Raw genomic sequence first — 16,305 nt, forward strand, 5'->3', positions numbered from 1 at the left:
AGAGGGTCTGGGGCAGAGAGGCCTTTTTGCTTGGAAGCCACCAGTGGTGGCTCGGGCCTTCAATAAAGCCGCCTGTCCCCGGGCTTCTACTGACTGCTTGTGGGTCATTTCCTCACCATGATCCTGAACTCTCAGACCTGCCAGCAGGAAGGGGTGCAGGCGCCTGGCCTGGCCAAAGAAGGCCTCTCCACCCATCCACCAGCATCCGCCAGCATTGAGGTCTATTATTAATTTAATACTGCACCCCTCAAAGAGAGAGGGGCCTGATAGGTAGATAGCACGGGGCTAGGGCGTTTCCCTTGCATGCACAAGGACGGTGGTTCAAATACTGGCATCCCAGATGGTCCCCTGAGCCTGTCAGGATCTATTTCTGACTGTAGAACCAGGAGTAAATAACCCTGAGCACTGCCAGGTGTGACTCAAAAAAAACGAGAGAGAGAGAGAGAGAGAGAGAGAGAGAGAGAGAGAGAGAGAGAGAGAGCGAGAGAGAGAGAGAGAGAGAGAGAGAGAGAGAGAGAGAGAGAGAGAGAGAGAGAGAGAGAGAGAGAGAGAGAGAGAGAGAGAGAGAAGGAGAGAGGGAGGGAGGGAGGCAGGAATAATTGAGGGGCATTTATTGACACAGTGGGGTACTCTTTTGTCAAACACCAGCGCACTTCCCTCTTGTCTCAATAGTCCAAGGAAGACTGAGATAAAAATTAAGTGTCTAGGAGGAATCCTAAATCCAGAGGAAGCAGAATCCCCGACCAGAATTTCTGCTGAAAACATTAACTCCGCCCATGGAAGCCCTCTCTGGCCTCCTAGGACGCTAGCCAAGGGGCGTGGTCTCCGCGGGGCGGGGACACAGGATCGGGCCGTGGCCTCTTCGAGAGGCGTGGCCTCAGCTCAGGCCCAGGTCTTACTGGGCTGTGAGGGCGGGGCCAAGAGCCAGGTTCGCGGGGCAAGACTAAGAGTGGGTGGGGCGAAGCACGGGGCGGGGCAATCGGGAGGCATTCCTTTTGCTGCCTGCCAAGGATCCCTCCCAGAAATGGGCTGCTCTTACCATCAGGTAGGCAATGCAGGAAGATGGGGCGGGGTGACAATCACTCTGGCTCCACAGTTGTTGCTTAGAATGATTTCAAATCAACATATTAAAGGAAAAGCAAAACATGATTTGAGATTTCCATGTCTAACCTGTTGCAAAGACAACACTTTTGGACAGCCCAGGCAGCTCCAAAACAGTCTTGAGCAGAAGGAAAGCCCTGAGCTCTTCAAAACAGTCTTGAGCAGAAGGAAAGCAGCTGGGCTCCTATGTGTATGTGGGGGGATGGGAGCGGCCCATCTCATCTCGCAGCCTCAAGGGGTGCAAGCTCATCTGTTACCTGCCTCCTCTCCTCTCTGCCTCTCCCAGTACATGGCCAAGGACAAGGGACCTGTCCTTGGCATATAGGTACCTCCCTCACTCTCCACTTTCACAGTGATTGGATTTCTGGTTCCACATTGCCAGTGATGATGCCAGGGCTCTTCAAGGTGTTCAGCCACTAGTGACCCCACTTTTATTGCCTGACCAGGCACATGGCCAACCTGCTGCTCAGCCCCATGACCAGCCTGCCTCACACTCTTCGCCTCCTTGATATTCACAGCTGTGACATCCCCTTGTCTGGATGGACAAAGCTCCAGATGGGTGTGTTTTCCTTCATGAGGGGAGTAGTTGAGCCTGCCCTAGGAAATGTCAAGCTGAGGGGAAAGGAAACTCTCTGCTTCTGCTTGGTGCCAGGCAGCATGGGCCTGTGCCCCCTTTGTTTTGTCACAGAATTCTTGGGCACTGCAATCTCCTTAGAATATTTCTGACAGGTGCTCACTTCGGCAGCACATATAGTAGAATATTTCTGACAGCATCCAGTATGGCTCACTTGAAGAATAGTTTATGTCCTGCAGCCTAAGAGGTCCATCATTGTCAGCTGGCCTGCAAGTATATCCAACACTTGAGGGGTGTGTGGTGGGTGTCCGTTGAGAATCCAGTGCGCCACTGAGGAATTTCTTTTTTTTTTTTTTGTGTGTGTGTTTGGGCCACACCCGGCATTGCTCAGGGGTTACTCCTGGCTGTCTGCTCAGAAATAGCTCCTGGCAGGCACGGAGGACCATATGGGACACTGGAATTCGAATCAACCACCTTTGGTCTTGCATGGGCTGCTTGCAAGGCTAAGGGCCGCTGTGCTATCTCTCCGGGCCCACTGAGGAATTTCTTAATCCAAAGTCCCAGGTGCTTCTCGGGGGGCTCTCACACGCTTTGGCCTCGCCGAACTTCAGCCTCAGAACACTTGATGGCTCCAGTTTACCAAGCCATTTCACAGTATTTGAAGGACAGATTTTTCTGTCAGCGGTCCTCAAACTATGGCCCGCAGGTCACATTTGACTCTCCGAGGACATTCACCCATCCTGCCAGGTGTTTTTACCGCTGCTGTCTGTGCTGTCTGTCCTGCTTAGAGGCCAAATGACCCAGGCCCCCTGTGCACATGTCTGGAATGGGGCCCACAGTCTGACTCCCCCCTCCTCTCTGCCTCTGGACTCCTCAGACTACAGCCCACGGGCCACTATCGTTCATGGTTGGGTTTTCTTTTAACTCTAGTCCAGTCCTCCATTTCTGAGGGACAGTAGATTGGCCCTCTGTTTCAAAATTTTGAGGATCCCTGTGTCAAACACCTTCTGTTTGACATTACTCGGTAAGTGAATTCCCAGGCACAATTTCCATTGCCCAATTTTGCAATAAAAATGATATAAATATTTTTATATGTGGATCATTCATAAGCATCGAAAGTTAATTAACACACTCAATTTACCATGGACCTTAATTACTCTGCATTAATTTGATTTGTTTTAAATAATTATAACAAAACCTATTACCATACCATGGGGTGCTCTTCACATTTTAATTGATATAAATTATTGAGGAAAAAAGCTTCTTTTGCGTGAAATTGCTTCTCTAATATTTCAACCCAATCTAAGATTTTTTTTATTTTTTATTTTTTATTTTTTTTTGGTTTTGCGTCAAACCTGGCTGTGTTTACGGGTTATTTCTGACTCTGCACTGTGAAATCCCTCCTTTCAGGCACTGGGGACCACGAGGGATGCCGGGATTTGAAGTACAGTTAGTCCTGCAAAGTCCTGTGTCTGTTTGCAAGGCAAACATATAAAGCCATCATAGACCACTGTTACACATCTTTTTTTTTGTTTTTTTGCCAGATGAAAAAGACATATACTAAAGAGTTACATGCAGCAGGACACTTCAATTCCACTAGGAGTGAACATTAAGTACAGATCAATGAAGAAACCCTGAGCAAAGCAAGATATGACCTAACCCATACCCTCATCTTCCAAAATAGAACACTTATTTCATACTTCTGTAGTAAGACCAAAGTTTAATATTTAGGCCTATTTGAAGACATAGAACATGAATTCAAATAAATATTAGTTTCTTAATTGGCTATGGCATCTTTTCATATCATGCTTTGATATTTTCAATAAAGACCATATTTGTATCAGGTGCCTCCCCATTTTTTAATTTTTTTATAATTATCTTTATTTAAACACCGTGATTACAAACATGATTATAGTTGTATGATTACAGTCATGTAAAGAACACCTTTTTTTTTTTTTTTTTTTTGGTTTTTGGGCCACAACTGGTGACGCTCAGGGGTTACTCCTGGCTATGTGCTCAGAAGTCGCTCCTGGCTTGGGGGATCATATGGGACGCCGGGGATCAAACCGCAGTCCGTCTAAGGCTAGTGCAGGCAAGGCAGACAACTTACCTCTAACGCCACGGCCCGACCCCCCCCCCTTTCTTTTTTTGTTATTTCAGGCCACACCCGTTTGATGCTCAGGGGTTACTCCTGGATAAGTGCTCAGAAATTGCCCCTGGCTTGGAGGGACCATATGAGATGCTAGGGGATCGAACCGTGGTAGTGGTCCTTCCTAGGCTAGTGCTTGCAAGGCAGATAGATACCTTACCTCTAGTGCCACCTCACCGGCACACATCTTAATGGTACTTGATACCGTGTTAAAATCTACAATCTTATAGAAACTCGTACTATAATAGTTTCTGTTTTTAGCATATAAAGAAACTAACAGGGATTCAGAGACTCACCAAAGATCAAAGATGAGACATTCAGTCAGCACTAAAATGAAAAAGTTTCCAGATTCTATTCCTGAGTCCTACCCAACTGCTCATAAATCTGACTTTTAAAAGCATTAAATTACCCTTACACTCCAGTGACAAGACAGTTCTTTTAGGATCTGCGGGTCTTGGTTCAAGTGACCAATTGTAGGAATGTGTCAGAAAACCACAAAATAATTTTGATTAAAGAACTTATGAAGATCTGACATTTAGTTTGCTCTTTTCTTGGATAAGATCTTTAAATATTCTCTCCTCGTGTATTTATTTCATATTTATTTCAATGTGCCGGCAGTGTTGTAAAAGAAAAAAAAAGCTTTCATATGTTTTCTATGCTCCATCTGAGAGATTTTCCCCTACATTAGAAAAGAAAAGGATTAATAGCCTTGAGATGCCCCAAAAGACACCAATTACCCTTCTGAACATTCTGTCAGCATGCAATGAAGAAATTATATTATCCACTTGAAGGGAGGCAGTATTCATTATGTAGATATCCTAAAATAACAGACTGAAAAATGGAATTGTAGTTGAAATGTTCCATGGATCATTTTTGAAGTGTTCACTACAGCAGGGCTCACTGAGGCACTATTTCTTATCTGATATTCATAGAAATTATGTTTTTATGATCATGTCCTTCTACTAAAGAACGTGATATTCAAAAAGAATCATGGTTTCCAGTTTCAGCAAGTCAAATGACTGTAAAACAGACTAGAATCTACGTCTACTTAAGACATACATGATAACCATAATATCATTTTGACACAGATGTTTTCAATAACAAAAATGTATCCTGAAAGAGTAGGAACTCAGGAATTGAATGATCCTCTGCATTAGGAAAGGTCAGAGAATAATTCCTACGAATTAAATAAAAATAGGAATTAACAGTGAATATACTGAAAAAGGAAGTTTTGATAATTGGGCTGAACTTAGACTCTGAAATTTTACCATTCTGTTCATGGTAGAGTTTTGTGTATTCTATTTTCTTAATTTTATATTGTATGACCCAAAAATCAAAAAAATACTTAACAAATCTGACACACTTGAAAATATATAGTGTTTCAAAACAAAGTGAGTAAACTACAACACTGTGCTTTTGCTACATTTCACTTAAAATCACTAAAAAGACATTAGATACTTATATAGTAATTGTCATTATTTGTAGATTCTATATTCGTAGGATCTATTACATTATCACAGAAGAAAATCCGGGGTAGTCACTTTGATGGATATTAAATTCTGGCTTTTACATACAAACATTATGTGTGAAATGCTTTTTATTAACAGTTCCAAAGCAAAATTTTCACAGATCCAAGAGATTTCTCTTCAAATCACTGATTGGTTTCTGAAAACACACACACACACACACACACACACACACAAACAATATCATGACATTTCACCCCCCCCCATTTTGTTTTGGAATAAGGAGTTAGTCCATACCAGCCTTTGCACAGTGCTTAATTCTATTCCTATGCCCTGACATTTCTGGAAATGTTCAGGAGCCTAGGAGGTTGCAGAGTTCTATTCCAGGTCAGCCACATGCAAGGCAGTTCTTATTGTCCTTTAAAAAATATTGTTCCTAGGAACATTTCCCCACTTTAAATATCTAACTGTTCTATCTATATCATCCAGGAAAAGTAGAACTTTTAGATGATGCATCAGGAAATGGATTTTGCCTGAATTATCAGAACAAGTAAATGAACTTTGCTTTGATATGGTCATTGTGGACTTGGTGTCTAAGAATTTTTTTCAAGTAATTACCTTAGTCCCTAGTAACAATTTATGCTTTAGAGGTTAGGAAATTGGTTCCTTTGGCCGTTCATTTAACACTTGTTTTTAAGGTTTATTAAATATGTTGGGTAAAAATATTTGCGACTCAGTCTTTTCCCAAAGAAGCACGGACAAACAGATTAGAACATGAAAAGATTTTAATATTACGGAGCTCTGGAGCACTATTATTAGTGTATATGCTATAAACTATAGCAAAGTTCTATTGGCATTCAGAACCAGAAGAGCTTGGTTTGCCCCAAAGCCAGGTAAGAGATCTAACTATGCAAGTCCTACTTCCATGTTACCAACACCTTGAGAATAGTGACTGGAGACACAACAACCTATGGTTAAATGGAGTACAATTTCCCTAAACTTGCCATCCATAACTTTGTTATTCCATAACTTGTTCTCATGTAAGGTGACCATTTTGATATCATACCAAGTACATTTGAAATTTTTCTGGTTCTCAACCCAGAGCTCACAAAGAATATTCTGAAAAATGGGGATATATCTTTAGATGTTTAGAAAGAACACTTTTAGCCACATCTGGGTCTGAGAATGAGGCTACTGAACAGTCATCTTCAGGATGGGGACTTGTCATCAGAGGAAGCCAACCTGGTCAGAGGCTTCAGCTTTCTCCCTCTCCTGCCTACCCCCGAACCCTGGAGAAGGAGTGGGTGGGTTCTGAGTCCAGTTTTAAAGGGCTAATGAAGTGGTCAATTGTCCCTCCATAATAATTTTAAAAAGCGAGTTATGTTTTACCTGCTACCCTCATCACTCATAGCAAGCCCATTGTTTTCCTGAGTTCTCGCACATGATCCATCCTGGGTGGCAGTTCTGGAAACGGCTGAATTGGGGCTCCTTCGCATGAAGTCTCTTTAGGATTCTCCGACCTTGGCCAGAGCGACAGCTCCGAGGTGAGGCTTTGCCTTGCAGGCGGCCGAGCCAGGGGGGAAGGCGGTTCGATCCCGGTTTCAATGTGGTCCAGGGAGCCTGCCAGAGCGATTTCTGAGCGCGGAGCCAAGAGGAGCCCTGAGAGTCGCCGAGCCCGGCAGACATGGGTTAGGGGAGCCCGTCTAGGGGCTGCGGGGCTGAAAACAGGGGCGGCCCGCCTAGGAGGGGCCGAGCAGTCCCGGAGCCCCAGGGCGGCCCATCCGCAGGTGCAGGTGCGCCACGAGCAAACGAAGCTGTCGCTGGAACCCAACGCTGGGAGGAGCGCCGCTCACCACAGAGCCCCAGCTGCTTGGCACCGGATAGTTTACAAACTATCCTGTTATCTCAATTGCAAAGCTGAGTACAGAACACTTACATTTCAATATGCACATTATGTTCACATAAAATACCTTTATATATAATGCAGCTGATATCGCATTAAATACATGATCCTGTTCCATACTTATATTTCATCTCTGCCTATGCAGATATTTGATGTGTATGATTGTATAGACTTACATCAAATATAAAATGTTAGATATTCACATGACAGGCAGATGGTTTTCTTTCCTCTTACATGCCTCCAAGTTCATAGCCTAAGACATAGTTTCGGGGTCTCCAAAGTGCAAGTTGTCACTGAAGTTGCCAATATTGGTAGAAGACACAAAACGAGAGGTAAGAAATCCAACTGGCACTTTCGCCAGATGTGCAGAGCACTGAGGCAAGTTCCTGCTTCCTCCCTGTTTGTGCTCTCATTCCAATGATCCAGGGACAACTTGCCTGTAGAATCTCCTGGGATGTCTCCACACCAGTTCAGAAATGCTAAACCAGGGACCTGAGCGATAGCGCAGCTGTGAGGCGTTTGCCTTGCACGAAGCTGACCCAGGAAGGACCTCCATTTGAACCCTGCATTCCATATGGTCCCCCAAGCCAGGAGTGATTACTGAGTACACAGCCAGTAGTGACTTCAGAGAGTCATAGGGTGGGCCCAAAAAGCAAGAAAAGAAAAAAGGAAAAAAAAAAAAAAAAAGGATAAAGAAATGCTAAACCAGAACAGAGACTAGTCAGAGAAATCAGTATGCAAGTGGCTTTCAACGACCATACTAGAGATTGGAAATCAATGCAAAGTTTGTGTTTGTTTGTATGCTTTCTTATTTATCAAAAAGCATTTTCTCAGTACTAATTGACAAGGAATATAACTGTCAGAATTACAATTGTTGACACAATTTTAATAAGCATGACAAAAGTTTTCACTGGGATTGAACTAAAAACACTCTGAAAAATATCACTCTCACAAAATCAACTCAAATCAGAACCCACTTGGAAAGGTGCACCAGTGAGAGCTTGAAGTTGATCTTATAAGAGCAGGGCATTAAGATCATGTAATGTAAAATCCTCCTCACTTTGTTTTGGTGATTGTATTACACTATACATCATTCCATCAAAAACCTTGATGATCAATTTAAAAATAAAAATATATGTAACTTTGGATTTGGTCTTCTTCCTTTCAGAAATCGGGTCCAAACATACTCTGGAAAAGATTCCCATGAACAGGAACCTCAATCAATATTAGAGCAAAGCTGGATGACCTAAGTTGAAAAAGAGAACAATGACTTGTATCAATGCTATCCACTCAGACCAACTACTCCATGGCAGTTTGAAAAGCTGTTTGATGCAGCCTTAATAACGTTGAAGTTTTTCTTTTTTTTTTTTTTTTTTTTGGTTTTTGGGCCACACCCACCAGTGCTCAAGGGTTACTCCTGGCTGTCTGCTCAGAAATAGCTCCTGGCAGGCACGGGGGACCATATGGGACACCGGGATTCGAACCAACCACCTTTGGTCCTGGATCGGCTGCTTGCAAGGCAAACGCCGCTGTGCTATCTCTCCGGGCCCGTTGAAGTCTTTCTTAGCACCATGTGAATGTAGAAAGAAAGAAGTGGTAACTATATCATTATTCAATTGTTTTTCAGGTATGCATATCATTCTAAATGCAATATAGTAAAAACATTAAGGGTGTACTTTTATAGTTTTCAACTCCTACATAATTAAATATCGGCTATTTTAGCAGCTCAGAATGAAAATGGAGGTTTTCACTAAAAAAGTCAATTCTGAAGACTAGAGATTGTACAGCAGTTACAAGAAAATATGTTAGAAACTTGAATGAAACTCTTGTTTTCTTTGTAAATATATTAACTTTCAAATAGGATTTGAACCCTAAGATTTTGAAATCAGAGTTGAATATATGTTGGGGTAACCGGTTCTCACAAGGCTCATGGGAAATGGTTTCTGTCCCACAGAGCGCAGGTATCCAGCTAGTTCATAGCTATAAAAGGCTGTTTGGCATTTATAAGATATTGTCTTGCCCTTGGTCACCATTTCTTTTGGGACATGTAAAAGTATCTTCCACATAGTTCATGCATTAATCAGAGATTGATCAGAAATTGCTCCTGGCAGGCTCGGGAGCCCATCTGGGATGCCGGGATTTGAACCACCATCCTTTGGCATGCAAGGCCTTACCTCCATGCTATCTCTCGTCCCCAATTCTCTGTTGTTCCTTTTCAGATTGGTTTTTGAGCATCAGCTCTCAGAGGTTCCTCTGGCTCTGAGTTCAGAACTCACTCCTGGCAGACATGGGTTGGGCAACCTTATAGGAAACCGGGGATGGGGCCTGGATAGAACACTGCAAGGAAATCACCCTCCCACTGTGCTATCAGACCCAAGGCTGTATTTTGGGTGTTTGTTTTTGAAAACCAACAGTGTGGTATGGAGCGAACAACACGTGAAGGCCATCTGGTCATCAGCATGGTGTATGTGGGATCAGATGTGGGGGGGAAAGATGCCCTGCAGTTGTCCTAGTGGAAAAGGCAGAACTTCCAGAAGTGGCTGGATCCCAATGGCAGACAGACATAGTGAGACTAACAGAGAAAGAGAATTGCTGAACCCCAATGGGTGAGTGAGAGGGAGCATGCATAGTGGCCAATTCTTGCTTTGCATGCTGTGTCCTCCCTGTCCCTCACATGCCCCCTTGGGTCCCAGATATTCTGGACTTGTCCAAACAAGTAAAGCAAAATTCATTAATTAAAAATATACATGGCAACCTTTTGATTTATTTATATATTTATTTATTTATTTATTTATTTATTTATTTAAGAAAGCAAGGCTTTGCACATGACTGTCCTGGAACAGACCCGGGTTCGATTCCCTGGCATCCCATATGGTGCCCCGAGCCTGCCAGGAGTGACTTCTGAGCACAGATCTGGGAGTGACTCCTGAGAGCTGATGGGTATGACTCAAAAACCAAAAAAAAAAAAGATAGAGAAGAAAAGTGCCATAGAGGCAGGCTGGTGGTAGTAATGGGGTACAGGAAAGTAACTGGGCAAATTGAAGGTGGAAAATGGACACTGTTGAAGAAAAGGCTGTTAGAGCATTGTATTGTTGTATTGTTGAATCTCCCTACCCACAACTTTTTAACTGTATATCATGGTGATTTAATTTTTTAAAATAAAAATGATAATAGTTGTATATAAAAAAAAAAAAAGAAAGCAAGGCTTTATTTAGTTACTTTTCTGGAGGGCCACACCCAGGGGTGCTCAGCGGTTCCGCCTGGCTCTAGGCTCAGAAATCGAACCTGGCAGGCTCTGGGACCCTATGAGAGGCAGAGACTCGAACCCAAGTCCATCCCGGGTCGGCCGCGTGCAAGGCCAATGCCATCCCCGCGCTGCTTTGCTCCATCTCTGTTCTCAATCCGTCAGAGCGGGCCCTAAGGCCGCGATCGCTCCTTCCCCGCCTCCCGCCCCGACTCCTGCTTTGCGGGAACGCTGTCCGTTGCTTGCCTCGCGCTGACTCGGCCTCCACGCGGGATTCCCAGGAGCCAGGCCACGCCCCCAGCCACCAGCCGCCCGCCCAGCGGCGCTTCCGCGGTGGTCCGTTGTAGCCCCGCCCCGAAACAGTATGTCACCGCCCTTAAGGGGTGTGGCTCGGCCGTTGCTCCTTCTGGGATTGGTCTTCCTGGTGGCCACGCCCCGCGGCCCTCTTAGCCCCGCCCAGCAGTATATATACCCGTTCCCCCTCCTCTGTCCCGGATCGCCTCGGAACTTGCATCGAACTCCCCACGTCGCCCCGGATCTCCCGCACGACTCCCCGCGGCCGATGGCGTCTCTGGACGACCTGCCGGACCTGGTGCTGCTGGCGATCCTGTCGCTCCTCCCGGTGCGCGAGCGGGTCCGCAGCGCCAGGTGAGGCGGGTCCCGGGCGCCCCGAGTTCTGAGCCCTGGGCCGCCCTGACTCGGGCTTCGCCTCCCTCTCTCCCTCCTGCCCTCAGGGTCTGCCGGCGCTGGATGACGCTCCTGCGGGACCCCTGGGTGTGGCGACACGCGGACCTGCCGCTCCAGGAGGTATGGGGAGCAGCCGGGGACCCGGTCAGGGCCAGGGCGGGGGCCACTAACTCTGCTGTTGGGAGGGAAAAGAATGCTCAGGGAACAACTCGCACCTTCAGTGAATGGACTCCTCGAGCAGGGAGCCAAGCAGCCAGGGCCACCTGCAGAGGACAAGTGTGTGTGTGTGTGTGTGTGTGTGTGTGTGTGTGTGTGGCGATTGCAGGGCAGTGGCAGGTCCAGGCTCAGTCATCCCGGGAACCGATGATGTCCCCCCCCCCACACCCGCCACGGGTTCTTGAGCACAGTGCTCGGGTTCACGCTAATCACGGCTGGGTGTGGCTCAAAGCCAAATATATACATTCAGAGATAGTGCTGGAAACATTGAAGACGGACGTGAAATTGCCCTTTATGACATTGCTGGCACCTCAAAAATATTCTTCTTTTAGTTTTTGATTTTCTGCCGTCACACCCGGTGATGCTCAGGGCTTACTCCTGGCTCTGCACTCAGAAATTGCTCCTGGCTTGGGGGACCAGGAGAGTAAACCGCAGTCCATCCCCTAACACAGGCAAGGGACAGGCCTTACCACTTGCACCACTGCTCTGGCCCCTCATGGGTATTCTTGAGAATTGAGCTGAAGTAACGCTCACGTCTTCTGGTGTGTTTCCAACAAATTGAAGGAATCTTAAAAATGTATATTCTGGGGGACAAGAGCATAGCATAGCGGGAAGACCTTTGGCTTCACATTGCTGCCTGGTGAGACCTGTTCAATCCACTGTGTCCCATACGGTCCTCCAAGCCACTAACAATTTCTGAGTACATAGCCAGAAATAACCCCTGTGTGTCACTGTCACCGAGTGTGGCCCAAAAATAAAAAAAAATTTTTGAGAATGGGGGATTTGAGCCATATTTGGTATTAATCAGGGAGGGGCTACTCTGGGCTGGATGGGGCATATTTGGTATACTCTCGTCCTGCACAGAAAATGTGGCATTGAACTCCAGGCTCCCAAGTACCAAGCTTGTTCCCCAGATAGAAACTATCTAACTATAGTTCTCTAGCCACCCCCCCCCCTTTTTAAGATTGTTTTTGGGTCTCAGCTTGGACACTCAGGGGTTCCTCTGACCTTTGCACTCAGAAATCACTTCTGGCAGGCCATGGGGGCGCTATGGTATGCCAAAGATTGAACCTGGGTCGAACACACTCAAGGCAAACACCCACCCCTTTGTGCTATCACTGTGGCTCTGCCCTGACTTGTGGGCTGTAGTTTTTAGACACCACAAGAGTCCTGTATGAAGGGAAACAGCAATAGCGGACCACCCTGTGGGTCCTCAGTGTGTTGTAGCAGATCAAAATGGGTGACAAAAGATGCCCGGCATGTGTCCGGACTGGGAAAAGGCAGAATTTCAGGGGAGTGAATGGATTGGTTGCGAGGGAAGGAGGGACATAGATAGATAGAGACAGAGAGAGACAGACAGACAAACTGCATGTTTAGAAGGCAAGCGTGTGTACAGGCCTTGGTTTACAAGATTTAGAGCTACAAGGCTCACCCAGTGGATGGAAAGAAACAGGGAGCAGCTATGCCTCTATTTGGGGGCTGACCATCTCCAAGCCCAGATGGGTCCCAAGCTCACCTGTTACCTGCCTACCTCTCTAGGTGCGCTTCAGGATCATCTGGCATGTCCTGCGCCGCTACATAAGGTCCAACCTGCAGTCTCTGTGTCTGCAGGGCCACGTGCTGTCGAAATCTAAATTCAAATGTACATTCCATAGCATTCATCCAGAGCTCTTCAAGGTGCTGGGCCAGAAGTGCCCCCACCTGCAGAGCCTCAGCATCCGTTTCGTTGGACTTTGCTCCGTCCCCATGGGCAGCCTGCCTGGCACACTGTTACGCCTGGAGCTGCACCTTTGTGACATCTCCCGGGTTTGGATGGCACGTAAGGAGGACAAGGGCGCGCTGCCTCACCTGCAGCAGCTGGTGCTGAACCACATGCCCACCTTCCAGGACTGCCACCTGAGGCGCCTCACTTGCTTGCCTGCACTGCGCTCTCTTATCTTATGTGGCACCTACAGACTCACCCAGGAGGGGCTGGACAGTGGCCTCCGGGAGCTGAGCCACCTGCAGAGGATCGAGATTCTGGGCAGCTACATCTCCACTGACAGTGCCCTGCAGTCCATCAGCCGCCACCTTCGGGATGTGCGCCACATCCGGGTGACTGTTGGGACCCTCACAGCCACAGGCCTGGAGGCGCTGGAGGGGCTCCCCAAGCTGGCCAGTCTCTGTCTTTTCTCGAAGTGTGGCACTGATGAGTTGTGCCTGATCCCATTTGCAGCCCTCCTCTCCTCCTGCCTCACCTTGCCCCGGCTGAGGGTCCTGGAGCTGCAGGGGCAGGGCTGGGAGGGGCAGGAAGCTGAGTCGATGCTGAAGGAAGGTTTGCCCCACTGTCGGGTCATTGTTGGGGCGGCTCCCCCAGGAGCACTGACTGGTGAAGTTACACCAGCAATCCGAAGAATTCTTACAAGTTCACTCTGTGATGTCTGTCCTTATCACAGGTCCATTTTTTGAAGCCTGTTATTTGACCTGTTATTTCAGTTTAAATTTTGTGATTTCTGTCTTTAAATGTTCTTGGTTCTTTTTAGTGTTCTGTTCAACTTGATCCGTGGTTTCTCTGAGTTCTTTGAGCACCTTCCATATTTCTTGTCTAAACTCCTTCTCTGAGAGATTGATTAATTGGTTGGCTGTTTCCTGGTCATCAGGATTGTCATCTTCATTCTCTATGTCTGATGCTGGCCTGTGTTCTCTCCCCGTTGTCACACTTGTATTGTGTGTTTTTCTACGTGTTGTGGTGGTATTCATTGGCTAAATGATGTGCACGGCCATGCTTCTCTAGCTCTGCCCTTTCTGGGTGGGTGGACTTGCCTCCAAGGAGGGGAGCCCTCCATGGATGAAGCCTCACACGGGATCAAATCTTACGCCAGAACACGCAGCAGTGAAGACAGTCCGGGGAGAAAAGCTGGGCTTCAGTGATCCTGCTCAGTTCTCAGTGTGATTTTTTTTCTTCTTGTTGCAGTGGCGTTCTTTCCTTAGAAAGAGCTCAAGGCTGCGGAGTTGCCATGCTCTTCTGGAACCTCTGGGAGAGCGACTTTTCTGAGCCCTTTTGGCTCACTCCCAAGAGGTTTAGGAGACAGGACAGGAGACAAACACACACAGGCAGCCCTGACAGTTCCTCTGGGTTTGGTCCCTTTCCAGCAGTACCTTCCATCATTTTGTAACAATTGTTGAATCAATCTGTGTAACATATTTTTATACCTAATGGGGAAAATGGAGAAAATAGTACTATAAATATCAGTTAAAAACAAAACAGAAATGGGCCGGAGAGATAGCATGGAGGCAGAGAGTTTGCCTTACATGCAGAAGGATGGTGGTTCGAATCCCTGCATCCCATATGGTCCCCCAAACCTGCCAGGAGCGATTTCTCAGAGTAGAGCCAGGAGTAACCCCTGAGCGCTGCTGGGTGTGACCCAAAAAACAAACAAAAAAAGTTAAACTAAATAAAACAGAAACATTGGGCCACAGAGCAAGTATAGTGTTGTGTATGTAAACATTTCCATGGGATTATTATGTTACTGATACTATCCTGATTGGTGATTGTGCCCTAGCCTAGGGTGTGACCTGATTTTCCTCCCAAACTAGGGTGGTACCTGATTATGATGTATAAAAGCAAGGGTCTGTGGAAGGAAAGCGGGTGGGTTTTCCAGGGGTTGATTCTGAGGCTTTTGGCTTCAGCCTTTTCCACGGAATAAAGCTGATATCTTCAGAAGCCTGAATGCCTGTTAGCATTCACCTCAGAACCACTGGCTAAAGAGGGTAGCAGACGCGTGGTCTGAGCTGGAGGAGAAAGACCTCGTCCTCCATCCCTCCATCAGTCAACCCCATCAAGGGTTGTTCTGCAACAGTATAGAAGTGTGGGGTGCTTGTGTGGTCCCTGAAAACACATGTATCCCCTCTGGATGGGAGCTTAAAAATCATTCCTGGTAGGTTTGGAGCTGTGAATGGAACGCGGGTTGACGGTATGCAAGACAAACACCCACCTCACTGTGCTATCACTCCAGAGGCACCATTTTGGTGGGGTTTGCTTTTGGACACCGCAACAATCTGGGATGGACCGGGAACAACACTTGAAGGCCACCGTGTGTGTGTGGGTCCTCAGCGTGCTAGGGCAGAGATAAAAATGGGAGAGGAAACATGTAGGGAAACATGTGTCCTTATTGGGAAAAGGCAGAATTTCTGGGGTGTGGATGATTCCTTGGGGAGAGAGAGAAGATAGATAGATGATATTCAAGGCCTCAAGTTTCTCCCAGGGGAAGAAGGAAATGAAGAGCAGCTGGGCTCCTATGTGTATGTGGGGTGGGGTTGGGGCTGCCCATCTCATCTCGAAGCCTCAAGGGGGCGCAAGCTCATCTCTTACCTGCCTCCTCTCCTCTCTGCCTCTCCCAGTACATGGCCAAGGAGAAGGGACCTGTCCTTCTTGGCATATAGGCACCTCCCTCACTCTCCACTTTCTCGGTGATTGGATTTCATGTTCCACACTGCCCGTGATGATGCCAGGGCTCTTCAAGGTGTTCAGCCAATAGTGACCCCACTTTCATTGCCTGACCAGGCACATGGCCAACCTGCTGCTCAGCCCCATGACCAGCCTACCTCACACTCTTTGCCTCCTTGACATTCACAACTGTGACATCCCCTTGTCTGGATGGACAAACCTCCAGATGGGCGTGATTTCCTTCATGACGCGAGTAGTTGAGCCTGCCCTAGGCAAAGTCAAGCTGAGGGGAAAGGAAACTGTCTGCTTCTGCTTGGTTGCCAGGCAGCATGGGCCTGTGGCCCCTTTGTTTTGTCACAGAATTCTTGGACACTGCCATCTCCTTACAATATTTCTGACAGCATCTAGAATGGCTCACTTGAAGAATAGTTCATGTCCTGCAGCCTAAGAGGTCCATCATTGTCAGCTAGCCTGCAAGTATACCCAACACTTGAGGGGTGTGTGGTGGGTGTTCGTGGAGAACCCAGTAAGCTACTGAG

The 16,305-nt window shown here is 46.8% G+C and overlaps 1 protein-coding gene across 1 annotated transcript in view; it reads left to right on the forward strand.

The window, feature by feature from the left end:
• Positions 1–15,857, forward strand: part of LOC126030150 (F-box/LRR-repeat protein 12-like) — a 106,219-nt gene extending 90,362 nt beyond the window's left edge. The window contains exons 4-5 of the mRNA XM_049788333.1: positions 13,342–13,654; positions 15,721–15,857. Of these exons, the coding sequence (XP_049644290.1) occupies positions 13,342–13,654; positions 15,721–15,857 (450 nt within the window). The remainder of the gene's footprint in view (positions 1–13,341; positions 13,655–15,720) is intronic.
• Positions 15,858–16,305: the final 448 nt, after the last annotated feature.

The sequence above is a fragment of the Suncus etruscus genome, chromosome 15 (assembly GCF_024139225.1).
Source record: "Suncus etruscus isolate mSunEtr1 chromosome 15, mSunEtr1.pri.cur, whole genome shotgun sequence".
NCBI lineage: Eukaryota > Metazoa > Chordata > Mammalia > Eulipotyphla > Soricidae > Suncus > Suncus etruscus.